The sequence below is a fragment of the Octopus bimaculoides genome, chromosome 4 (genome assembly GCF_046866305.1).
Source record: "Octopus bimaculoides isolate indiv1 chromosome 4, ASM4686630v1, whole genome shotgun sequence".
Classification (NCBI taxonomy): domain Eukaryota; kingdom Metazoa; phylum Mollusca; class Cephalopoda; order Octopoda; family Octopodidae; genus Octopus; species Octopus bimaculoides.
In genome coordinates, this window is record NC_142931.1 from 116,707,588 (window position 1) to 116,734,582 (window position 26,995).

Below are 26,995 nucleotides of genomic sequence, written 5' to 3' on the forward strand. Positions count from 1 at the left end.
AAAAGAAAAAATTAAATAATTCTCACTTGAATGAAATTTGTACAAAATATCTCTCCCATTTCTTTCACTCGATTCATGATTGCTTTATAAGGATTCCTAGAACACTCCCTGAAAATATTTTAAAGGAAGAGAAAAGAAAACAGTAAGAATTAATAAAAGAAGACCCATTTTTTTTTTTGTTGTGGTTGAAACAAGGAAAAAAAAATAATTGAAGATTTCAAAATTTAAAACTCAAAGATTAAATACAATTAACTTTTTGAATGATGCAAGATATTGTCAGATATTTCACTCACAATTGAGTCACATAAGATTTTTTAAATGTTTTAAAATAAACTGTCAAACATTGGGACTGAACCCGGAACCATGTGGTTGAGAAGCAAACTTTTTACTACACAGCCCTACCTGTACTTATACAACTGTTACACGAAGAACTACTAAATTCAAAATATTTCAGAAATAATACCTTTTGGTTGACAAGAGAATTAAAATAATGGTAAAAACTATAGAAAGTGAACTTATGTATATTTTGTTTACATACACTGAATTGTATAAAATATAAACACATAAAAAATGTCTATCAGAGCACCATCCAAGCGTGATCATTGCCAGAGCACCAGTTGTCTGGCTTCCATGCCGGTGGCACGTAAATAGCACCATTTGAGCATGATCATTACCAACGTCGCCTTCCCGGCACTTGTGCCAGTGGCATGTGAAAAGACATTTGAGCGAGTTCGTTGCCAGTACCGCTGGACTGGCTCCTGTGCAGGTGGCACGTAAAATACACCATTTCGAGTGTGGCCATTGCCAGTACCTCCTGACTGGCCTTCGTGCCGGTGGCACGTAAAAGCACCCACTACACTCTCGGAGTGGTTGGCGTTAGGAAGGGCATCCAGTTGTAGAAACTCTGCCAAATCAGATTGGAGCCTGGTGTAGCCATCTGGTTTCACCAGTCCTCAGTCAAATCGTCCAACCCATGCTAGCATGGAAAGCGGACGTTAAACGATGATGATGATGATCACATTATTTAATATCTGTCTCCAGTCACTTTTCCTTTGTGTTTTTTTTTTATGCAAATCATTAATTATCAAGAGTAAGGGAAAGAAAGGAATCAAACCTACTCAAATATTGCTATAAGGCCATCACTTGGTGAGGTCTTCCGGCCAGACAACAGAGCTTGCAACCGACTAACACTCTGAGTAGCAGTTGATATAGGTGTGATGTTGGGATCTTTCTCTTTCAGATAGCGCCGTCCTGTCAAAGGGGTTGGTGGTGCAAGACTTCGTGTCTGCAGAAGAAAAAATAATGGATTTAACAAGAAAGAACAGTAAATGGAAATGATAATAAATAAGATGAAATATCAAATCAAAACCAGTTTAGCCAATGAGCTAATAATACAATCATTGACAAATAACATTTATCCTGCATAAAATAAGGGAGCTTCTACACCAGTGTTTTTTGACCATTTTGTACCTATGGACCTTTGATTCTTATTTTACTTGGGTGGACCCTCTTAGCCATTCAATCTTTTAAAAAATCCCATTATATTTTTGGAACTTAATATTTTTAAGAATAGCATTAAAAAAAATTGTCAAGATATTTGGTGTATTGAAGAAGTATATGCAATTTATTGCACATAAATTTTAATAAAACAAATCTTATGTGGATTGAGAACCACTGTTTTACACAGTCAATCAACTTGCTAGAATAGCAGCTAAATCTCAAATCATATCCTAGAAACCTCAAAAAAAAAAAAAAAGGGGGGACAGTCAAGGCTAGAATGCTTTTGATCATAGGCTTGCGCAATCATGATAAACCCAAGGCTAAGTAAGCAAAACCCTATCGTTCATCAGTCAGTAAGGGCACTTGAACATAATCCAACAACCTGCTTAATAGGAAACCAATAAGAGAGCCTCTACATGGCTGCTCAACCACCAGAAATAGCAACCAAAGTCAGCCTCAAATTACATGCTAATTATCCTAATCATTTTCTCACACTCATTTTTCCACTCTTGCATGGATTGAACAGTTCTTTTCCTTCATAGGATTTCACTACTTGCTACTATCCTTTACCATCTCGTTTGTGAAATTCAGTGTCCTAAGATCATTGGACCTCTTACTGCTAACTACTCCTGTGCATTCACTAAATAGAAAGTCCTTTCTGCACCTCTTGTGTACCATTGGTTGTACAGTAGGTAAACTGTATGGAATCCATAACTATTCTGTTTACACATACTGAGCATGGTCATTCTTCAGATGACAGTAATCCTTCTTCCTAACTAAACATTTCTCATTTAAGGCCTGTTTATTCTAAGCTTTGCCTCCACATTTGGTATTTCTTTAATTCTTCAACAGAATCAGTCATGAAGTGTTGGTCATTAGTATACAGAAGATCCTATAGTCAGCTGGTCTTTAAACACTTTCATAAGGCCTGGGAAACTGTAATAAACTGGAGAGGGTCAAGAGGGAACCTACTTGCATTCTAAATTTCTCGCTGAACTCATTGACCTACTGAAAAGCAACCACCAAACTACAGAGCACAGTACCCTGTCAGATCTCATCTCCAGATCAACAAATACTAGGTGTAGTGACTTGCTCTCAACTTGTCTCCTGAGAAAGAGAGACACAAGTGGTATCCTACCTTGGCACAAACCCATACCTTAAGTACTAAGCCTATCACTTAACTGGTTTTTCATACAGTAGTCACCCTTGGGAAAATTTCCAATGCGAATCTAGCAGTCTGATGTTCTATGCCATTAAGTTTACTATAACATGCAGAATCATTACACCATCCTCTTTCCAAACAATGTTGTTCCAATGCCAACTTCCAGTCATAAAGTTGCTACAAGTTACTTATACATTCCTTGTTACCACCTTTCTACAGAAATACAATACCTTTGCTTTAATTAATACTTAAAATAACAAAGGATTTAGCAAGATAACTTTGTCATTATTACGAAGCTGGTGTTTCAAACATAAATGAGCATGATAAAATTTAGACAGAAGGTTTTAACTTACATAATTTGAAAATAAGCGTTTATATCATAGAATCAGGAGCTGTTCCAGCAGGCTAGTATCAAAAGAGTTAAATTAGCCTCATTCTCTTCTGAATTTACATTTTTATTATCTTTCTCATTTTGTCATTTTATTCTTTTAATTATCCATATTCTGAACCCATTCTCATGTTAGATGGTTTTCTAATTTAAGGTTTCAGCCGTTCATTGCTTCATTAAGCAGCAACGAATGGTTCATAACATAGCTTTTTCTTTTCTTTTTTTTTTTTGAGGATTGATGTTAGATATCCTTCCAAAAATAGATTCCATGATGCAAGAATGAATGACTCTAGTATCCTTCCAAAAATAGATTCCATAATGATGCAAGAATCAATGATTCTAGCTTTAACGAAACATCAGTCATAATCAATAATCATTCAATCACTCAAAAAGTTGTCATTCAAATCCCATAAAATAAATAATTCTTATAAACACTCACTTCATCCAAATGTTGGTGAATACTCCGATCCATTGGAATTCCATCGGAAAAATCCGACTGATTTCTAGGAGTTCCAATCTCTTCAGTGGCGTAATTTTCCAAGAATATTGTTTCATCAAAATCTCCTACTCTTAAGACATATTCCCCATAAGCACGGTTGATTGCTTTGCTGTAATAAAGGTGGAAAACACATTGAAACAATCTTTCTTGAAGTGGGAAAAAAAAGGCAAGATTTGGGGGGGGGGGGGTTATTAAGAGATGAAATTATGTCATTTTTTTTAAAATTAAAATCTGGAAACAAGAAATCCTCCATAGTATTGCAAAATATATTTTCAACTGAACAAATTATATATTTAGAAATACAAATGCTTTCCTTCCATGTAAAGGCATCTCACACCCATACCCTTACTTTCCTTTTACCCCCACACTTGTGCCCATTGCCACTCCTTACTTACATATATATATGTATGTATGTATGTATATATAAAGGAGACCACTAGGTGGACTTCTAATGTGCTAGAAGAAGATCACATGTAATGTGTCTACTAAGACCGAATTGTTCTCGAAGGAAATACATATACAATAATCCTTTGAGATGTCAGATATTTTTCTGAATCTCCTTGATTCTTTTAATGTGCTTGTTCCCTGGTATTAAATTGATATTAATTAATATCCAATTTTTTACCCTAATGTTTTAATTTTATATATATATATTATGTAAGATATGTTAGATGTATGAAAACCATCTAAGGGATAGATGTATCCAGAGGCACTCCTGGTAATTACGTCTGTATGTATGTATGTATGGTCCTTGTTATATGGTATACAGTAGTGGGTAAATGAAAAGTAAACCGTAGTTTAATGTATATAAAGACGATAAGAAAACGGAGAAATAAATAACAATGAGAAGTGGATCTTTGGTGTTATAAAGCCGTTATTTAATTAATTAAGTAAGATGGGAGTATGATAGAGTAATTTTACAGCTGTTTCCATATATCAGGCTGGAGTAAATATGTATTTACCTCATTGCAATTGATATACATCATCAGAACAAAGATAGCAAAGATAAGCAAAAGGGGATAGTGAGAAAGAAAGTGTAAAGAAAAAACAGGAAGAAGAAAATGTTCAATAATTTAATAGTCTTACATTTTAGTTAGGTTCAAAGTTCAGTGAATCCGTTGTATGGTAGATGAGAAGAGAGTTAGTTGAATCTAAGGTCTTGTAATTAGTTATTAACATAGCTTACATGTGTCTGTATATATATGTGTCTGCGCTTTAAGGACTGTGATATGCAGGACACTGACTGGAAGAACAATGTCTGTCATCGCCACGGATGGAGGAAGCAGGTTAAGGAAGGGATCGACACTTTTGAGAGAGCACGTATCCAGCATGAAGAACTTAAGCGAGCTGCGCGAAAGCACACGGCTCGTATAGTGAATGGGGAAAGCTTAATCTGCAATGTTTGCAGTCGTGTATGCTTGTCAAGAGCAGGGCTCATTAGCCACCAACGGAGCTGCAAATGCAAAATATAAGTTAGTCCTAGAGCGCACAATGTTCCTGAAGGTCGGCAATGGTCTTCCTCGGTCACGAGTGGTCGGCCATCATCATATATATATAAACACATACATATATGTATATACACTCACGTGTGTGTGTGTGAGTGTGTATGTATATATATATATATATATATTTATATACATATATATATACACACACACACACACACACACACATATATATATATCATCATTGTTTAACGTCTCACACACACACAATGAACTTTCAGTTTCTGTCTATCAAATTTCACATGTCTTTGGTCAGCCCTTCTCAAGTGCTTAAGGTACTGTACAAAGGTACTGACACCAAAACCATATGCTTGCATCTATAAAACATATAAAACATAAAAATCAAACTTACAAATTAGCTTCAAAGTTTCCAGTGTCCAACACACCAGCTAAGTTACTTTCGTTGCCCCTTAATATCTGGAAAAGAAAACAAAAACACAATGGAAAAACTTTAAGAATAATTTTTATATTGTTGTTGTTGGCACTCTGTCACTTACAATGTCGAGAGTTCCAGTTGATCCGATCAACAGAACAGCCTGCTCGTGAAATTAACGTGCAAATGGCTGAGCACTCCACAGACACGTGTACCCTTAACATAGTTCTCGGGGATATTCAGCGTGACACAGTGTGACAAGGCTGACCTTTTGAATTACAGGCACAACAGAAACAGGAAGTAAGAGTGAGAGAAAGTTGTGGTGAAAGAGTACAGCATGGTTCACCACCATCCCCTGCTGGAGCCTCGTGGAGGTTTAGGTGTTTTTGCTCAATAAACACTCACAATGCCCAGTCTGGGAATGAAAACCACGATCCTATGATCGCGAGATCGCTGCCCTAACCACTGGGCCATTGCGCCTCCACAATGACAGCATAAAATTTCATTGCTCCTATGTGAAATTGCTCTGCTTTATGAGTTTTTTGCTTTACAAGCGATCTTCAGGAACAAATTGACTCATATATCGAGGCATTGGCAAAATATGAACATCACCAAGCATAACCATATTAGAAAATGCATTACATATGCATGCATGTGTTTGTTCATGTGCATGTAAATGTGTTCGTGTGGATGAAGACATGTTAATGAGTAGGTGTGCATGTTTGTATGAACATCTGTGTGTGCAAACATGTATCTATACAAGTGTGCGTAGACTGGATATTTGGAGAAAAATCAAAAGAAGGAAAACAAGCAGCTTACAGGCTCCCTGAACATTTGCTTCAAAGGGAGTTTCCTGAAAAGTTCTTTCAAATAGGGCTTCCAGTGATGTTCTTTAATTGTCTTAGCATCCACAACAAGTCCGTTGTGTTTCTCACAAAGAAGTTTTATGATACACGGAGCTTCAGATGGAGGTTTCCAGTCTTTGTTATGAAAATTCTCAGGAAGTCCTAAATTATTTAAAACAAAACAAGAAAAAAAAAAAGTGACATTCAATTACTTCTGTTTGATTATTATAGGAAATGCTGTACATGAAAGGAACTTACCAGCTTTGCATATTTATTTATTTTTGATTGTGTGGGGGAAGAGCAAACTTTAATTAGTGTTGTCGCTGAGCCAGTGAATGTTTGACCTACTAGAAATAGCAGCCATCCCCCAAATATGCTCAGTTGTCTTTGAAAAAAAAAGTAAGGATTGAGGCATTGGATAAATGAAATCCTGGATATACAAAAAAGACAGGATAATCTTATGGGGTTGAATAATCTTTGATCACAAACAGAGCTGACCTGGGGTTAAACAACTGCAATGCTAACAACAGCAAACAACTAAATTTTGAGATGAATTATCATCATCATTGTTATTATTATTAGTATTCTTAAGGTGGCAAACTGGTAGAATCAGCATGCTGGACAAAATGTTTAGCAGCATTTCATCTCACTTTACATACTGAGTTCAAATTCCACTGAAGTCAACTATGCCTTTCATCCTTTCAGGGTCAATATAATCAAACAGCCCCCTCCCACAGAATTTCAGGCCTTGTGCCTATAGTACAAAAATTATTATTATTATTGAGTGAGAGAGTAGTGAATGCCATCAAAGTGACACTGGGGTAAAATATACGAAGCCCACTATACCCATCATGACTACCTGTCTGATAAGAGTACACCAGGCGCATGCATCACAACCATGTGTGCGCGACATGGTGATCTCATATCAAGATAAACAACGCATGACCTTGCAAGTGGGACCCAGTTAGAATTTTCTTCAGGTCAAGTAGCCCATCCCATTCAAATGGTCCTTAAATAAGGGTTGTTTAAGGAAACATCCATATTTCCAGAGGTGAATTATTCAAACCCCAAAGAATTCCTCTCAACACATGGCTATGATGCTCCCCCACTACTTCTACTCATGATCAGAGATGCACATATCATCAGCCACCAAGGGACATGCTCAACTGGTTATGGTCAAGCAACTGACAAGCAAATCTGAGGTATTGAGCAGAATATTTACAGTAGCCCATCTTTTATACCAAAACAAAACAATGGACATGATAACACTTCCAATCAATTAAGATCAGAAGCCATATGAGCCACTGCCTGGTACTGCACCAGGGCTTTTATTATTATTATTATTATTATTATTATTCAGTAGTTTTATTTTTATAACGTGCTTTCACTTCACTACCGAGCGCAGCTCTGTGCGCCTTGGGTATGTGCTGTGGTTTGCTGTGGTGCTCTTATGTTTACTGTATTGAAAGTGTTTTGCGTAGAATGTGTGCAGTACCCAGTAGTGCAATTTTCTGTATGTTATATATATTTGTAAGTCCTGCTATTTTTGTTATGTATTTGTCTGAATATTTTTTTATTATACCTAAGGCACCTACTATGATAGGAATTGTTTCTGTTTTTATTATTATTATTATTATTATTATTATTATTGGCAGAATTTTTAGCATGTTGGACAAATTGCTTGGTTGCATTTCTTCTGGCTTGATACATTCTGAGTTCAAACACAGCCAAGATTATCTTTGCTTTTCATGCTTTTGGCAACAAAATAAAGTGCCAGTCAAATACTGGGGTGACAGTAATAGACTTGCCCCTTTCCCTCGAAATTACTGACTGTGTGCCAAAATTTGAATGTATTATTATAACTGTAGGAAAAAAAAAAAAAAAACATGTCTTCTTAAATATTTTCTTAAGGAACTCCTTTCAGAACATTCTGGGTTGTCATTTTCAGACATCTTAAACAATCTTATTGTGTTTTACATACAATCAAAAATGGCTTTCTCTCAGAAAATTCAAATGAATGCGAGAGCACAGAAAAGAAACACAAAAGAGAGAAAGAAATTTAACTACAAAAGACATAAAAAGTCCACAGAGGAAAAATTACTCTTTATCAGATAGCAGTGACTAATGTCACTTATCTGTTAAAGAGTCATCTCAAACATCTGCAGCATTATAAGAAACAAAAACAACAATGCATACATGCACACACACATTTTACCAAATGAAGAAACAGTGAAAAGATATTGATTTCTTTTTCACCACCACCACCACCAACAAAGATACTGAACATGAACCACCTGGCCAAGAAAAATAAACTATGTATGGTAGTTATTTTTTTTAACTAAGAAAAGTACATCATTGCCAGAATTCTTTGCCCACAAGCAACAGACACAAGAGGAAAGTTGTCTATTTCTAGAATGCCAAAATACAGCACAGGTTTCTTCATGCCCTCAATAGAACAATTGTAGGTGGTTAATGTGTAGTGTAAAAGAAACAAAATGCTAAGATACATATGTTTGTGTATACTACAAACCTAATATTACAAAATGGCAAAAAGAATTACCTTTTTGGTGGGGAAACTAAAAATGAAAGGACCTTAGAAAATGCTTTAATGTAATTAAAACTATCAGTCAGTTTAACTATTTAGCATTCACATTATTCTGTGAAATGTAATGCTTATTTATTTACATTGTTTTGAATTAATCATGCATTCCCTTGTAGCTTTGAGATTTCAATGCTGTAATTATTTAATATCTAGAATGACATTATAGGATAGATGGCAGAGGCCAGATCTGGCCAGTTTGAACATAAAACAGGTAGAATATTTTGGCTGGATATTGCCTGTTTGAATGCTAAAGAGTTAAGGCTTATGGAACCATATGGCTAGTTTTTAAAAGAAAGGAAGCAAAGAAATCCAAATCAGTGCATGCATATATTAAGTTGGCACTCTGTCGCTTACGATGACGAGGGTTCCAGTTGATCCGATCAACGGAACAGCCTGCTCGTGAAATTAACGTGCAAGTGGCTGAGCAATCCACAGACACCTGTACCCTTAACGTAGTTCTCGGGGATATTCAGCGTGACACAGTGTGACAAGGCTGACCCTTTGAAATACAGGCACAACAGAAACAGGAAGTAAGAGTGAGAGAAAGTTATGGTGACAGAGTACAGCAGGGTTCGCCACCATCCCCTGCCGGAGCCTTGTGGAGCTTTAGGTGTTTTCGCTCAATAAACACTCACAACGCCCGGTTTGTGAATCGAAACCGCGATCCTATGACCACGAGTCCGCTACCCTAACCATTGGGCCACTGCGCCTCTGCATGCATATATATATATCTGGATTAACACAATATGAGGCCTACAGCCAAAGATATCAGATATGACTAAACCTTGCTTGCTGTTACACTTTTGCAGCACAATACAAACAGGTGATGCATGCCAAGGAAATGACATATAGTCAGGTGGCATCTCAATGCATATACAACCCCTGAATAATAACAAAGAAATACACCAGAACTGTGCCATATCAAATATATGAAATGAAGCACCATAAGACTGGTGTGCTGGCCAGAAAGCTTAGTTACTATACATATGACAGGATTGTTTGAAGGCTCTCTGCCCTGAAGAACTCAAAAAGTGGAGAAAGGGAGAACAACAGAGCCAGCAGCAACAAGAGAATCTAGAGCAGGGGTTCTCAACCGGGGTCCATGTGGCCCTTGAGGGTCCATATAAAACTTTCTTGTTAAAATTTATGTACAACAAATTGCTTATACTTCTACAATACACAAAATATTTCAACATTTTTTTATACAATTCTTAATAATATTTAATTACTAGCAGAAATACCTGGCGTTGCCCGGGTTAAAGAGAATAATGAAATCTAAAAACGCCGTCTAGACTACGCATCATCTTTATATATAGAGATGTATATACACACACGCACCCAAACACACGTATATATATGTATATCAATATAAATATATGAAAGTCAATGAAGCTTCGTAAAAGAAGGTGATCATGTACATACTTTCTTGCTGTTGTGATTATAACACCTCGTTGTAAACTATGTTCCTTGTTTTCCCTTGTGAAGCATATACAAATAGGTTTTTTTTTTTGCTGCCCACTCTTGAGCAGCCAACATACAGTTGTCCATGTGAGAAGCAGGGCTCTTCCAAGAGAAGACCAGCTACAGACAGTGTTTGATCCTGAGATTTGTTTATGGACATGGCAAAAGTCACACGAAGGGGGAATTGTAGTCTTCTGAATGTAAAAGGAATGTCTGCTCCTGATGGAGTAAGAGGAATTCTTGGAATAAAGACGTCATCCCCTTTTGCACATCCAGAAAGAATGGTAGCCTCGATAACGTGTGACATCATTTTCTAAATAATGCTCATCTGTTATGTTCGGGTTAAAATTTCATCAACATCAAAAATATATGAATTTTCATGGGAGTTATGGCTGTTATGCAAAGAATATAATTTCCAAATTTCATAAAGATCCATTCAGTACTTTTGACGTAGTTTTGGATAAGAAAACAAATGACTAATGTGTGTGTTTGTGTGCATGTGATGGGTGTATATATGTATAGATATCTGTATGCATGTATATATGTATATATGTGTACATATTACATGTACATCTATATATATATATATATATATATATACATCTACACATATGTATACATATACATGTATGTAGAGATCTATATATATATATATATATATATATACATACATATACGTGTACATCTATATGTATACATATACATCTCTCTCTCTCTCTCTCTTTCTCTCTCTGAAAGTATCTGTCATTACAGTATCGAAATGGTGTACATATACATGTATATGTATACATATACATCTCTGTCTCTCTCTTTCTGTCTCTCTCTTTCTCTCTTTCTCTCTCTCTCTCTGTGAAAGTATCTGTCACTACAGTATCGAAATGTGATTGTTTCAGTTAGTGGAATAGTTTCATTTTTAAAGTGAAAGTATTTGACATGAGTGTTTTTGTTTCACTTTTGACACTTAATACTTGAATAGTGGAGGAGATATTATGTTGCCGTGTGCTCGAACTCTGCAAGAAGTTAATAATTTTTTTTGACTAAAACACAACTGGAACCCTAAGTAAGGCATGTGTAAAATTTGAATGAAATTGGTTGCGTAGTTCTCAAGTTTTAAGGATTCACACAGACAGACAGACACACATTCTCATTTTTATATATATATAGATAAAGATACAGTAAGATTTTTTTTTTATATACACATCAAAAGCTACATCCTATAGAGTAAAACAGGAATCAGAGGGGTCCATATACAGAAAATGGTTGAGAACCATCGATCTAGAGGTTACTGTTACCAGAATACCACCAGTTACAGCTCAGAAGATAGATGGAAGCTTTGCTCCATCTTTAATCCTAGAAGCCCTTTCCATCAAGTAGCTCCACCTTGACATAACGAGATGGAAGAGAACAATGAACAGGGAGCAGAAAATTGCTAAGGATGGTAGAAAACAAAAACGAAATAGATAAAAGACCTCCCCCAAAACAAGAATGGACTTACGTGGAAGGTGACTAAAACATCCAAAAGTAAACCCAGCCTCATCACCTTCACAAGATCATACTTTTACAGTGCTTCATATGGAAAATAAAGAACTGATGAGAAACTCAGGGGGAATTTATAATGAGATGGGCTCCAATTATGTGAAGCATGCAGAAGATAAGCTGCAATGAAAACCATCCTTGAGTGCAACACAGGACTTTATCAAAATCGCAACAGAGACATGGGCTCTTTTTCAGATGTTCCAATACCATAATTGATTAATTAATTAATTTTGAGACAGTACCTGGGGGAGGGAGATGATCAGAGTTGCGGGGGGAAGCCCTGATCTGTCCCAGGAGGCTGTATGTTTTCCTTAAATTATATCACTTCATCTGTGCATATATGCATGTGTATGTGCATGTCTGTGTGTGTGTGTGTGTGTGTGTACACACACACACATTTATTTTGTGTAATTCAGAGTGGTTGGCGTTAGGAAGGGCATCCAGCTGTAGAAACTCTGCCAAATCAGATTGGAGCCTGGTGTAGCCATCTGGTTTCACCAGTCCTCAGTCAAATCTTCCAACCCATGCTAGCATGGAAAGCGGACGTTAAACGACGATGATGATGAATCAAAACCATCTTAATATCACAACATGTGTAATGTTTCCAGCTCTTCTCTCATTTTTATATAACCCCATTTTGCTTATTCCCACATATTTTTTTAACACCTTCTTGGACCTTTATTGTACTAATAAATGGGTAAATCAAGCTACAATCAAACTGACAAAGCCAAATCATTTTCTATTTCTCATATCAAGAATTAAATAATGTTAACTAGTTTGTCCTAGACAAACTAGTTAACATTAATCTCTAACTTTTGTGCAAGGGCACAAATTTCTGTGAAGAGGCTATATTCAATTAAATCATGGTATTAGCTTTCATCAATTCCTGAAAGGTGAAAAACGTAAATTTGACTCTGGTTGGATTTAAACTCAGAATGGAAGCACAATTCAGCAAACCCAATCCATTAAGATTACATTAGTCAAATAAATACATAACCCCCATCAGACTTACCTGCAAAACTGTGGTTGAGAATATCTTTACGTCCAGCAATCAAGGCATTTGCATAACACCAATCAATGCAGCACAGCAATAAATGATAGGAGTTAACCAGGTCATCACTGATTGCTGGAAAATGGCCTGTAGAAAGTAAAGAAGAGTTTGAACAGAGACCCAAATAACACCGAAATTCTTGGATACACACACGTGTATATGTATATATATATATATATATATATATATAATAATAATAATAATATTAGGGACAAAATCCAAAATTACATGTAAAAACTCAATTAAAATCAATTTATAAAAAATTAAAATTAAATTGAGCTTTATAGATAAAATATAACTTGGTTATTTTCCCTAAAACTATATATTTTATATATATATATATATATATATATATAAAATTAATGCTTGTTTTTATGTTCAGTTATAAACAATCCTACATTAGTCTGACAGGATACTCTATACTTTAGTACAGTACAAATTTATTACTCTTAAACAAGAATATTGTTGACAGCGACTTCAAAGTTTCAGCCAGCTAAGCCATCATCAGACTGTGTGTGTGTGTGCGTACACATGATAGGATTCTTTCAATTTCCATCTACAAAATCCACTCACAAGGTTCTGGTTGACCCAGGGTTATAGATGAAAACATGCCCAAGGTGCCATTCTATGAGACTGAATCCAAAACAACATGGCTGGGAAGCAACCTACACTTACATAAAAGATAAAAGGCTATCAAGACAGAACTAAGTACTTGAAGGAAACCACAAAGAGAATGTTCCTTTATAATCAGACACACCACTAGAGTTGAATTTCAACTAGAGTTTATTTTGTGGATAAAATAAATACTAGTAGTGTGTTACTAACATCTCAGTAATGTTTCAGTTGATTCAAGTGACTACACCATTTCCCTAAAAATTTTGCAGCCTTGTGCCAGACAGACAACAAAAAAAAAAAGAAAAGAAAAAGCCATTTCACGTGATATTTACTAACACTGAAAAGTTTTAACTTCTTATTTCCTTTTCCTCCAAAAAAAAGGATTCATGCTTCGTTAATGTTGTTCCTTTGTTCTTTTTTTTTTCCTTCCTCGGAGTTGGTATATTTACTGTTCATTTCTAGTATTTTATGCTGTTTTTCAACCTTGCTGAATTTTCAATCCCACAAGAGTTTCCAATTTCCTGCTCTGGAACCATGGGGTTACACTTCCATTTCATGGTATAAGTTTAGGCAATACTTGTTAATTGTACACCACATTCAGTGCTGCATTTAGCCATTTTATCTAATTACATTTTTGTTGATGGCTCTATAAATATATAACTGTTTCACCACCAAGCAAAAAACAGTATTTGCAATCAGATCAGATTATAAACTTTCAACTCTTCAAGTCAACTCCTAATGTAGCTATATATTATGTTCATATTTTGTACCCATATTCAATGACTGACTGGAAATATTCACTCAGCTTATCTTTCAACCAACAACCCTCGTTTAAAAACCAAAAATAATATATCTGAAAATTAACAATTGTTGACATTGAACAAACTGAAAACTTACCTTTGACCTGTACAAACATTGTCCAACAGAAAGAAAATAATTCTGTCACAGAACAGGGCAATTTACTGAAACAAAGAGAGAAAAAAACTATATAAATTCAAGAGACAGATGCAAACAGAAATATACTAGATCTAACACGTGTATTACAATACTTACAAATCAGAAACGGATTGATGTTTATAATTAGCCCTACTGTTGATTTCACTTGAAGTATCTTTCGCTATGTCATTCATATTCCTTATTTAACAACCCCTCAAAGATTGCTACACTACTTGGTTTCACTATTGCCAACAACAAGTACATCATTGTCATTTTGAACATATTTCAACATCTTGATTCCTATGAATGCTCTTCATTATGATTCAGAACATGGCATACATCTAATCTTCATAGTGCAGAACCTCAGTTAACCTCCTACACAAAGTCAGATAAATTCAGCGCCTTGCTTCTGGATATCGTTACTAGCTACTCGTAACAATGTCTTAGTTTTGTTCAAATCAATTTAATAAAGCCCAGTATTTTACTGGTATTTTGCTTATCAACCCTAGAGAGATGAAAGGTAAAAATCAACCCCAATGGGATATGAACTCACAACATGATTGCTTCAAATTTTAGCACAAAGTCAACAATTTTAGTGGGAAGGGTAAAGCTAACAACATCAACTCCAGTACTTGACTGGTACTTTATGTTATTGACCCTAGGCAAGTTGACCTCTCCAGTATTTAAACTCAGAACATAAAGAACCAGAAGAAATGTCACTAAGCATTTTGTCCAACACACCAATGATTCTGTTGGCTCACCATCTTGAACTCAAGGATTATAGAGATGTAACAGATACCACTAGACAATTGTACAATCTTCCCTCTCTGTATTATAAGTATCACCTTGTGCTTTTCAAAAGTTTTGCTTAACAGAAAGATCAGAGAACTTGCATCTGTTCTTTTTACTTGTTCTTGGTTTCAGGTCTGTACTGTCCCAAGCCAATTCATTAATTGCTATTTTATATGAAATGGATAAATTCCTCAATGGAGAAGGCAATGGTGTTCTTCCTATCACAACTAACAATTCATTACATTTTCCAATAAGTATAAAACCAATCCACCTGTCAATATTAAAGTTCCTTTTACAAATAAGTATGGTGACCATTAAAATCCACCAAGATGACAAAATCACTACCATCTATTCTCAAGGAAGCTGCATAAGAGCCTCATAAAGACTGATTCTTTTGCTCAGACACCAACCTTATATTTGGGACATAAAATTTAGAGAGGTTGCTCACAATGCTTATTTACCATCAGTCAGAGTTTAATCATTGTATCATTTGATCTAGCTACCTCATTTATCCCAGCTGCCCATTTTTCTGCAAAAATATACTTAAGCAAATATACAGAAGTCAACAAGAGAGTCTCTACATCAGCCATTGGTAAACTGTAGCCTATGAGACTTTCTGAATTACATGCCTAATGAAAAATTACCTTAAATTTTTTTTAATGCAGCCTGCCTGATAATACAATCCTCTTCTAAAAAAAAAAAAGTACCCCATGCCTGCTCTACACGGTCATTTGATCAAATAAATGCAGCAGCCAAATCTATCTCAAATGACACCTTAATGTTTTGAAAAAAGGATGAATATACCTAGCTGTATGCTTATACATTCATATTTATGCCCATTTCTCTATCCTAGCACAGGTTAGACAAATATATTATAGAGGTATTGTTTTACAGTTGGATGCTCTTCCTGTCACTAACCCTTGCCAGTTTTTCAAATAAGGAATCTTATTTAACATGTCTTTGGAGGAACAAAATAAGTAGATGATTCGTCAACAGAAGTGACAACACTACTCACAGCAAGCAGCTTCCATAGGACCCAAACGTAAACACAGACATATACATACGCGCACACAATGGACTACTTTAAGTTTCTGTCTACCAAGTTCCCTTAACCCATAACCTCCCGTAATTCTATTAACTGGAATTTTTTTATGAAACTTTGATTTCTAGCATAAAATAGCCTTAGAAACATGCTGGAATGATCAAAATAATATTTTAAATAGAAATAAGCAAGATATTGGATGAAAAATTAGCAAACATCATTTGAATATCAGAGAAATATACCTAGTAGATATAGCAAAAAGGTTAGATATGTGTAAATATTGACAGAAATATTGACGAAATTTGTAATTTTTAAGTGATCTCATATGAGATCACTGGTAGGTAATGGGTTAAAAGGCTTAAGTTGGCCCAGGGCTATAGCAGAAAAACTCAGACCTAAAGCGCTGCATAATGGAACTGAACCCAAAATTTGGTTGGGAAGTAGCATATAAACAATAAGATGGGATGATAATGGCTGGATTATCTTTAACCATGAGCCTGATCAGAGTTGAACAACAACAACAAATTCAGAAATAACTGAAACATTCTTCAAAGAAATATCATTTTTGAAAGCAGTAAAAATGTAATCATATAAATAATGAAAGAATTTACCGTTGTTTCCTGCTACGGTTATACCGTGGTTGGACTGAGGCACTGTTGAAAACATCATAGAATATTGGCCGGTACTTTTTGAAAGTCACTGTAGATACTGAAAAGTTCCTCTCAAGACGTTCAATCTTATCTCTGAAATCTTGAGGCAAACTTGCCATGTTCAACCATTTCTTCATTTTGCTGAAGAAATGAATCAAGCTGGAAATAAAATTTTTGAAAATTAATCCTTTAGCAGTTAAACTGATCAAATCTGGTCCAAATATTCCACTTTTTTTATGTTTAAACAGGCTAGATCTAACTTCTCACACCTCTCCTACAAGGTCATTCTAAAAATATACAATCACATCATCAAAATCTCAAAACTACGAGATAATGCAGTGGTTTCTAAAGTGGGAAAAATGGGGTGATAATGAGGTGACCAAAATGGGGCAATAGATGCAAAAACAAAAATAATAAAAAAAAAATAAATAAAGGGCTAATTAGGTTAAGCTTCATTTGTGAAATACTGTTGTTTTGAAATTGTTGCAAAAAAATGGTCTATGTCTGTGATGATGAATAGGGGAATGGGGGGTACTAGGTATGTGGCCTTAAAACCAAGGGAGCAGCAGCCTGTAAAAGATGGAGAACCACTGAGATAATGCAAGATTAATTCAAAACATTCTGAATAAGAAAGCATTGCATATGACAGAGTAATCTGAACGCTAAAGAGTTAGAAAAACAAAAAATTTTTTTCAATGTCAGGAATGAATGACAGCCATAAATGAACCAGATTTAAATCCTTGCTTACCTACCGCAATTATACAAGAGGGTTTTATTCTTTTATTCTTATTTCAGCCATTTAGTCAAAGAACTCGACCCCTAGACTTATCCTTTGTAAGCCTGGAACTTCTATCGGTCTCTTTTGCTGAACCGCTAAGTTATGGGGACATAAACACACCAACATCAGTTGTTAAGCGATGGTGGGGAGACAAACACAGACACACAAAATGTATGTGTGTGTGTATATATATATATATATATATATATATATATACATACACACACATATAACAGGTTTCTTTCAGTTTTCCTCTACCAAATCCACTCACAAGGTTTTGGTCGGTCCGAGGCTATAGTAAAGGACATTTGCCCAAGGTGTAATGCTGTGGGACTGAACCCAGAACCACGTGGTTGGGAAGCAAGTTTCTTACCACACAGCCACACCTGCATAAAATCTGTGTAAAACAGAATGAAAAAGCAAAAATCTCAGCTCCAATACTTCGATGTATGTATAAAGACAAATTTTAGGAGCACACCAAGAATTACATGTGACGAGAGAATCTCAACACAATCTTGTTTAATCTGCAAGAAATAGCACCCAATCTCACTCAACCCACATCCTACTGCCTTGAAAAGGCAAGATATATTGAACAGGAGTAGAAGCTCTATAGGTAGGGGTTAACCATTTATGTGCATACCTGAGCAAGGCTTTTCTTTCTCCTTTTTCTTTTTGTGAAAGACAAACACTTTCCTATACATGAAAAAGGGCCAATACAGCTTAGCACCAGTGTCATCACAAGTGATGACATCTATCTACACACTGTGTTTGTCTATCCGGTCAACATCTACACACTGTGTCTCTCTATCCGGTCAACATCTACACACTGTGTCTGTCTATCCAGTCAACATTTACACATTGTGTCTGTCTATCATCCAATCAATATCCACACTGCCTGGGACAGATACTGCAAGGCATCTCATCCAATCCCACAACAGCTCCACCAATCCACTGCCCAGGACAGGTACATTTTTTTTTTTTATATATGAACACCAAAAAGATGCAACACAAAGTCAACTGCAGTGGGATTCGAAATCAGTACATAGAGAATTGGAAGAAATACCACAAGGCATTTTATCCAATATTCTCACATTTATTCCAATTCACCACCTTCATATTGGCCATAATCTTTTATCTTTTACTTGTTTTCAGTAACTGGATTGCAGCCATGCTGGAGCATCACACTGAAGGGTTTAGTTCAGGCATGGGAAAGCTTTTCAAGAAACAGGGTGCATTACAAAAAGATTCAAGGTAAATTTGAAGTAGGTGAGCCATTCAGAAAGTCCTTCAGGCTAAAGTCTGTACATGACTTGTTTAGTTGAACAAATCAACTCCAGTACATATTTTTTAGGTGCAGTACTTATTCTATCAGTTTCTTCTACTGAACTGTTAAGTTATAAAGACATAATCAAACCAACACCAGTTGTCAAGAAGTAGGGAGACAACTCAAAGAGACATATACACACCATGTGTGAGTATGCATGTGTATGTACATTCTGCCAAATTAGATTGGAGCCTGGTGTTGCCATCTGGTTTCACCAGTCCTCAGTCAAATCGTCCAACCCATGCTAGCATGGAAGGCGAACATTAAACGATGATGATGATGATAACAGGCCTCTTTCAGTTTTTGTCCACCAAATCCACTCACAAGGCTTTAGTCAGCCCAAGGCTTTAGTAGAAAAGACTTGCCCAAGGTTCCATGCAGTGGGGCTGAACCTGGAACCATGTGGTTGGGAAGTAAGCTTCTTATCACACAGCTACACCCATACACAACAGGTTTCCATACAATTTCCATTTACCAAATTCATTCACAATGTGTTGGTCAGCCTGGGGTTATAATAGAAGATACTTGCTCAAGGTGCCACAAAGTGGGTCTGAGCTAACATATCAACATAATGCACAAAAACCTTCAGATCAGTTTCCTCATTTCAAAAATAAACAAGTCCATGCTAATATCACCCATTAACAAATGCTAATGAAATGCAAGCCTACATGGGGGTCTGCATGCAAATGTCAATCTTCTAGAAATGACAGTCACATCTCATTCAAATTACATCTTTTGAAAAAAGAATGTGTATAATTAATAATACAGTTCAAGATATACAATGATTGAGGAAAAAAGCATAATGACAGATTGACCATCGCAAGAATATCTTTGACCATACATCAGTTTGATCAAGCAGTGAAGAGACTCATACACATCATCAGCATCGTTTAATGTCCACTTTCCATGCTGGCATGGGTTGGATGGTCTGACATGGAACTGGCCAGACTCCAATTGTCATCATCATGCATACAGAGTAACAAAGAAAACTGAACAATTTCTATGTTGTATATTATATCTTACAATATGAATTGGGAAAGTTTAACTGCCACTGGCACCAGAGGAGTTGTTCCCTATGACGACGACTAAAGACTCCCTCCCACCCTATATCTCAGTTCTCACTTTATTATGCCACTTGCACAAGAGAGATTAACTCCTTTCCACCCTATCTCAGTTCTTATTTACTCTTACTGCCCTCCTAGACAGATAACTTGTTATCAGTTGTTACAGGGTTACTCTCAATAGGCTTGCTTGGGGTAAGTGCTCAATTTTAAGGGCATCTTCATCATGAACTTAGCTACCAATCTGTGCCTGCTAAGAACAAAGGTTACCACTTTACAGTGTGTACTGGGTACTTTTTTCATGCCACCAGCATTAATGAGGTCACCAAGTAACTTGTATAAAAAAAAAAAAGAATAGCAAAATGCGCCCCCTGAACTACATTGAGGGAGTATTTGTGAGGGGGAAATGGCTTCACATTAGGTGCTGAGGGGCTAAAGTATGATAGAAGAGTAAACACTATGGCTACTGTACATTATACAAGGATGGGGGTGAAAGTAGCTCAAAGAAGCTTAAAAGAGTAGTGGCAGGGTACCAGATCAAACTCTTAAAGTACACACACATTTAAATATACATATACACACTCATACATACACATATATACACATACACATACACCCAACCCATGCTAGCATGGAAAAGTAGACATTAAAACGATGATATATACATATATAGGCCATGATGAATACCACAAGATATTGAAAATATGTATTCGCCTTTATATATTTAATTCTTTATATTGAACACTCAATATTTCATATATTCAATAAGACATATTTCATATATTCAATAAGACATTCAATACTTCATTTCATTGTACCATCCATTTTTATATTATATATTATATATTCCATATTCTATATCGCACATTAATTTTACAAGAATATAAATAAAACATAAAACAGACAGAGTTGGAACTCTTTTAAATAAAATAATATATTCCTCTATACACGATCATACAAAACCCTTTTTTTGTATTTATTTTTACTCACATATATATATATATATATACATATATATATATACACACACATGCATGTAAAAAGATTCCTTACCTAAAATCAGCTGTAGAAAGAAGCCGGGTCAGAGAAACACAATTCCCCTCCATGGTCCCTTGTCCAACTGTTGGAACCACACTCCGTCTGCAAGCTACGTAAGCAGCACATGCCAACCAATGTAATGGTTCCCCCTAAAATGTAAAAAGGAGATTTACAAATGTAAATAATAGCTATGCAGTTTAGAGGGAAAGAAACAATGGACAAAATTTCGCAGTAGAGAAAAAGAAAAGAGAAGACTGACCCAAAAAATTGAGAACAAAATACCTTCAAACATTTCTATAAAGAAATTATTATACATATTAGAAACAACATTAAATTAAAATACCAGTGTGTGTGTGTTGTCATTGTCATCATCATTATTTAATATCCATCTTTCATGTTGGTGTGAGTTAGAGAGTTTGGTAGCAGCTGGCAAGCCAAAAGACTGTACCAAGCTCTACCATCAACTTTGGCATGGTTTATTTATGGCTGGATACCCTTTCTAATAACCAACCCCTTCACAGAGTATACTGGGTGCTTTTTCTATGGCACCAACAAGGTCATCAAATAACTTGCAAAAACACCTCAACTAAGTGCAGAATAGTATTAAGGGAGGTGCCAAGCAATGATAGGTCAGAGTATGAATAGAAGGACAAAAACAGGTGTCTCACAGTAGAAAAGATCCAACAGTGTAGCGCTAACTGTAATAATTTGTCTCAGAGACACTTATTAAAGAGCTTCCTTTCGTTTGCTTTTTAATGCACAAGTCTCTTTGAGAAGATTCTCCGAAACTAAATATCACACTTCATGTTCTAAGTTCAAATCCTGCCCTGGGTTATCCAGGTGATAGACTTGTTGCCTGATTTAACATCACTACCTGAAACCAGTTTGTGGTGCAAAAAAGGATGGAGACCGATGGAACAACAGATATAACCAATAGTTCAAAGATGGGTACAGGAGTAACATAAGAAACAGGAATGACAACTGGACAATAATGGATCTAGATATATTAAATAATGAGATGGTCATAGCTAGAATGATTAGGGCTGACACAGATCAAAATAACAGTATATATAATATTCTAAAAGTGCATCCTGCCTTATCTTCGAAACACCTAGTTTTAGAATAGAGGCAGCTGATGAAGGAATAATTCCAAGTGGCTTGTTTATTTTCCTATGTGTTCGTTCTGTTGTCTGCAAACAAAGTCCGTTTTGTTTTTATGCTCCCGTTCATTTTTCTAACGTCCTGTACCCGATTATGCATCTATATATACATGTAGATGTAGGTATACATGCATGTGCCTATATATCATCAAACGCACGCATACATTTGCAAGTAAGTTTCAACTTTATATATATGTATATATATATATATATATATATATATATATATATATATATATATATATATATATGTATATACATATATATATATATATATATATATATACTAGCAGAAATACCCGGCGTTGCCCGGGTTAAAGAGAATAATGAAATCTAAAAACGCCGTCTATACTACGCATCATCTTTATATATAGAGATGTATATACACACACGCACCCAAACACACGTATATATATGTATATCAATATAAATATATGAAAGTCAATGAAGTTTCGTAAAAGAAGGTGATCATGTACATACTTTCTTGCTGTTGTGATTATAACACCTCATTGTAAACTATGTTCCTTGTTTTCCCTTGTGGAGCATATACAAATAGGTTTTTTGTTGCTGCCCACTCTTGAGCAGCCAACATACAGTTGTCCATGTGAGAAGCAGGGCTCTTCCAAGAGAAGACCAGCTACAGACAGTGTTTGACCCTGATATTTGTTTATGGACATGGCAAAAGTCACACGAAGGGGGAATTGTAGTCTTCTGAATGTAAAAGGAATGTCTGCTCCTGATGGAGTAAGAGGAATTCTTGGAATAAAGACGTCATCCCCTTTTGCACATCCAGAAAGAATGGTAGCCTCGATAACGTGTGACATCATTTTCTAAATAATGCTCATCTGTTATGTTCGGGTTAAAATTTCATCAACATCAAAAATATATGAATTTTCATGGGAGTTATGGCCGTTATGCAAAGAATATAATTTCCAAATTTCATAAAGATCCATTCAGTACTTTTGACGTAGTTTTGGATAAGAAAACAAATGACTAATGTGTGTGTTTGTGCGCATGTGTATGTGTGTGTGATGGGTGTATATATGTATAGATATCTGTATGCATGTATATATGTATATATGTGTACATATTACATGTACATCTATATATATATATATACATCTACACATATGTATACATATACATGTATGTATAGATCTATATATATATATACACATATACGTGTACATCTATAAGTATACATATACATCTCTCTCTCTCTCTCTCTATCTCTCTTTCTCTCTCTATCTCTCTTTCTCTCTCTCTCTTTCTCTCTCTGAAAGTATCTGTCATTACAGTATCGAAATGGTGTACATATACATGTATATGTATACATATACATCTCTCTCTCTCTCTCTTTCTGTCTCTCTCTCTCTCTGTGAAAGTATCTGTCACTACAGTATCGAAATGTGATTGTTTCAGTTAGTGGAATAGTTTCATTTTTAAAGTGAAAGTATTTGACATGAGTGTTTTTGTTTCACTTTTGACACGTAATACTTAAATAGTGGAGGAGATATTATGTTGCCGTGTGCTCGAACTCTGCAAGAAGTTAATAATTTTTTTTGACTAAAACACAACTGGAACCCTAAGTAAGGCATGTGTAAAATTTGAATGAAATTGGTTGCGTAGTTCTCGAGTTTTAGGGATTCACACAGACAGACAGACAGACAGACAGACAGACAGACATTCTCATTTTTATATATATAGATATCATCATCATCATCATCATTGTTTAACGTCCGCTTTCCATGCTAGCATGGGTTGGACGATTTGACTGAGGACTGGTGAAACCGGATGGCAACACCAGGCTCCAATCTAAATTTGGCAGGGTTTCTACAGCTGGATGCCCTTCCTAACGCCAACCACTCAGAGAGTGTAGTAGGTGCTTTTACGTGTCACCCGCACGAAGGCCAGTCAGGCGATACTGGCAACGGCCACGCTCGAAATGGTGTCTTTTATGTGCCACCCGCACAAGAGCCAGTCCAGGGGCACTGGCAACAATCTCGCTCGAAAATCCTACGAAGACCAGTCAGGCGGTACTGGCAACGGCCACGCTCAAAATGGTGCATCTCATGTGCCACCCGCACAAGAACCAGTCCAGGGGCACTGGCAACGATCTTACTTGGCTTGCCGGGTCTTCTCACGCACAGCCCATTTCCAAAGGTCTCGGTCAGTAGTCATCGCCTCGGTGAGGCCCAATGTACGAAGGTCATGCCTCACCACCTCAGCCCAGGTCTTCCTGGGCCTACCTCTTCCACGGGTTCCCTCAACTGTTAGGGTGTGGCACTTTTTCACGCAGCTATCCTCATCAATTCTCACCACATGTCCATACCAGCGCAATCGTCTCTCTTGCACACCACAACTGATGCTTCTAATGTTCAGCTTTTCTCTCAAGATACTTACACTCTGACGGGTATTCACATTGACATTACACATCCAACGGAACATACTGGCTTCATTCCTTGCAAGCTTACGCATGTCCTCAGCAGTTACAGCCCATGTTTCACTGCCATGTAGCATAGCTTTTCATACACATGCGTCATACAGTCTGCCTTTTACTCTGAGTGAGAGTCCCTTTGTTGCCAGCAGAGGTAAGAGCTCTCTAAACTTGGCCCAGGCTATTCTTATTCTAGCAGCTACACTTTCAGCGCACCCACCCCCACTACTAACTTGGTCACCCAGATAGCGGAAGCTATCGACTACCTCTAGTTTTTCACCCTGGAATGAGATAGAAGTTGTTTCCTGTTTGTTTACAGTCTTTATTGCACCTGAACATCTGCCACATACAAAATCTAACTTCCTAGTTAACCTGCCTTTGATATTGCTGCACCTCTTATGTGTCCATAGCTTGCACCGGGTACATCTTATAGTTACTACCTACTCCTTTTCTACATACTGAGCAGGGCCATCTACCTGAAGGGGTTTGTGTTTTATCTACCTTCCTACTTATTAGGATTTTGGTTTTAGCTAGATTGACTCTAAGGCCCTTCAATTCTAGACCTTGCTTCCACACCTGAAACTTCTCCTCTAGTTCTGATAGTGACTCCGCAATTAGTGCAAGGTCATCAGAATAGAGGAGCTCCCAGGGGCAACCTGTCTTGAACTCCTCTGTGATTGCCTGGAGGACTATGATAAATAGGAGGGGGCTGAGGACGGAACCTTGGTGGACCCCTACCTCTACCCGGAATTCATTGCTGTACTCATTTCCAACCCTCACCTTACTGGCAGCATCTCTGTACATGGCTCGCACAGCTCTCACTAACCATTCTTCTATCCCAAGTTTCCTCATTGACCACCAGATAAGGGATCGGGGGACCCTGTCAAAGGCTTTCTCCATTTCAACGAAAGCCAGGTACAGAGGTTTATCCTTGGCTAGGTATTTCTCCTGCAGCTGTCTTACTAGAAATATGGCATCAGTAGTGCTTTTACCTGGCACGAACCCAAACTGCATCTCATCTAAATTGATTCGCTCCCTAATTAGTTGGGCTATGACCCTCTCCATAACTTTCATAACCTGATCTAACAGCTTGATGCTTCTGTAATTATTTGTATCTAAAGCGTCACCTTTACCTTTGTAGCAGTTGACTATGGTGCTGCTACACCAGTCATTGGGTATGACTCCTTCGTGTAACACCTGGTTCGTAATACGGGTGACTAGGCTGTAGCCAACACTGCCAGATATTTTGAGCATCTCTGCAGTGATTCCTGATGGGCCGGGGGCTTTCCCTGTCTTCATACTCTTAATTGCTTTATCTACCCTGGTACTATCAACTCGGATAGCTGGTCCCTCTGTTGGGTCGACATACGGCAGGCTCTCTTTCTCCCATTCATTCTCTTTATTAAGCAATCTATCGTAGTGACATCTCCAGACCTCTTTCTTTGCAGCCTCATTTAGTGCAAGCGTACCATCATCCACGCGAACACATTTCTCTCCTACGACATCACTATTCTCTCTCCTACACTGTCTTGCAACACAAAATACCTCGAGTCTTTGGTCCTCACGGCGTAGAACATTGGCAAATCTTTTCTTATCTGCTTCCCCTCTGGCTAAATAAACCTGTCGCCTAGCCTCCCTTCTGGCACATTGGTACAATTCCCTGCTACCACCGTTCTTCCAGTCCTTCCAAGCCTGTTTCTTTTGTCTAATAGCCCTGTCTACCTCCTTGTTCCACCACCACGTTACTCTGGGTCGAGAGGGGACCTTACACCAGCCACAGATCTGGTCGGTGGCTTTCAACAGGTTGTCCCGCAGAAATCTCCAATTGTCTTCCATGTTGTATGATGCTATATATATATATATACTATGATTTCAACTGACAAAGTGTCATATTTTATTTCATCATTCTTTTTAAATGTATACCTGTATTTATTTACCTATAGTCAAGATATATACAGGTGTGTTACTGATGCGCAACTGATGATCTGTGACCTGTTTTGATCCAGGCATAAATGTGATGATGCTTAAATCCCTCCCAGCTGTTAACTTTTTTCCACTACCAAGCCATCACAGCACACATTTGTTTATTCACTAGTAACACATTTTGAGGGCAGTAAACACTCTCCCTACACCTAACTATAATAATATGAAGTTGCAAATGTTTAAAACTAAATCTAGGGTGTGACTTGAGAGTGAGCATGTTATTATTTCTAGCAGTCAAATGACCAGATGGAGGATCC

The 26,995-nt window shown here is 36.8% G+C and overlaps 1 protein-coding gene across 1 annotated transcript in view; it reads right to left on the reverse strand.

Moving 5' to 3' along the window:
- LOC106873599 (retinoblastoma-like protein 1) overlaps positions 1-26,995 on the reverse strand; it is a 68,232-nt gene that overhangs the window by 27,399 nt on the left and 13,838 nt on the right. Inside the window, exons 3-11 of the mRNA XM_089351221.1 lie at positions 21,174-21,307; positions 16,919-17,116; positions 14,435-14,499; positions 12,884-13,009; positions 6,247-6,434; positions 5,407-5,471; positions 3,490-3,658; positions 1,119-1,285; positions 27-108 (exon numbers count right to left, since the gene is read on the reverse strand). Of these exons, the coding sequence (XP_089207347.1) occupies positions 27-108; positions 1,119-1,285; positions 3,490-3,658; positions 5,407-5,471; positions 6,247-6,434; positions 12,884-13,009; positions 14,435-14,499; positions 16,919-17,116; positions 21,174-21,307 (1,194 nt within the window). The remainder of the gene's footprint in view (positions 1-26; positions 109-1,118; positions 1,286-3,489; positions 3,659-5,406; positions 5,472-6,246; positions 6,435-12,883; positions 13,010-14,434; positions 14,500-16,918; positions 17,117-21,173; positions 21,308-26,995) is intronic.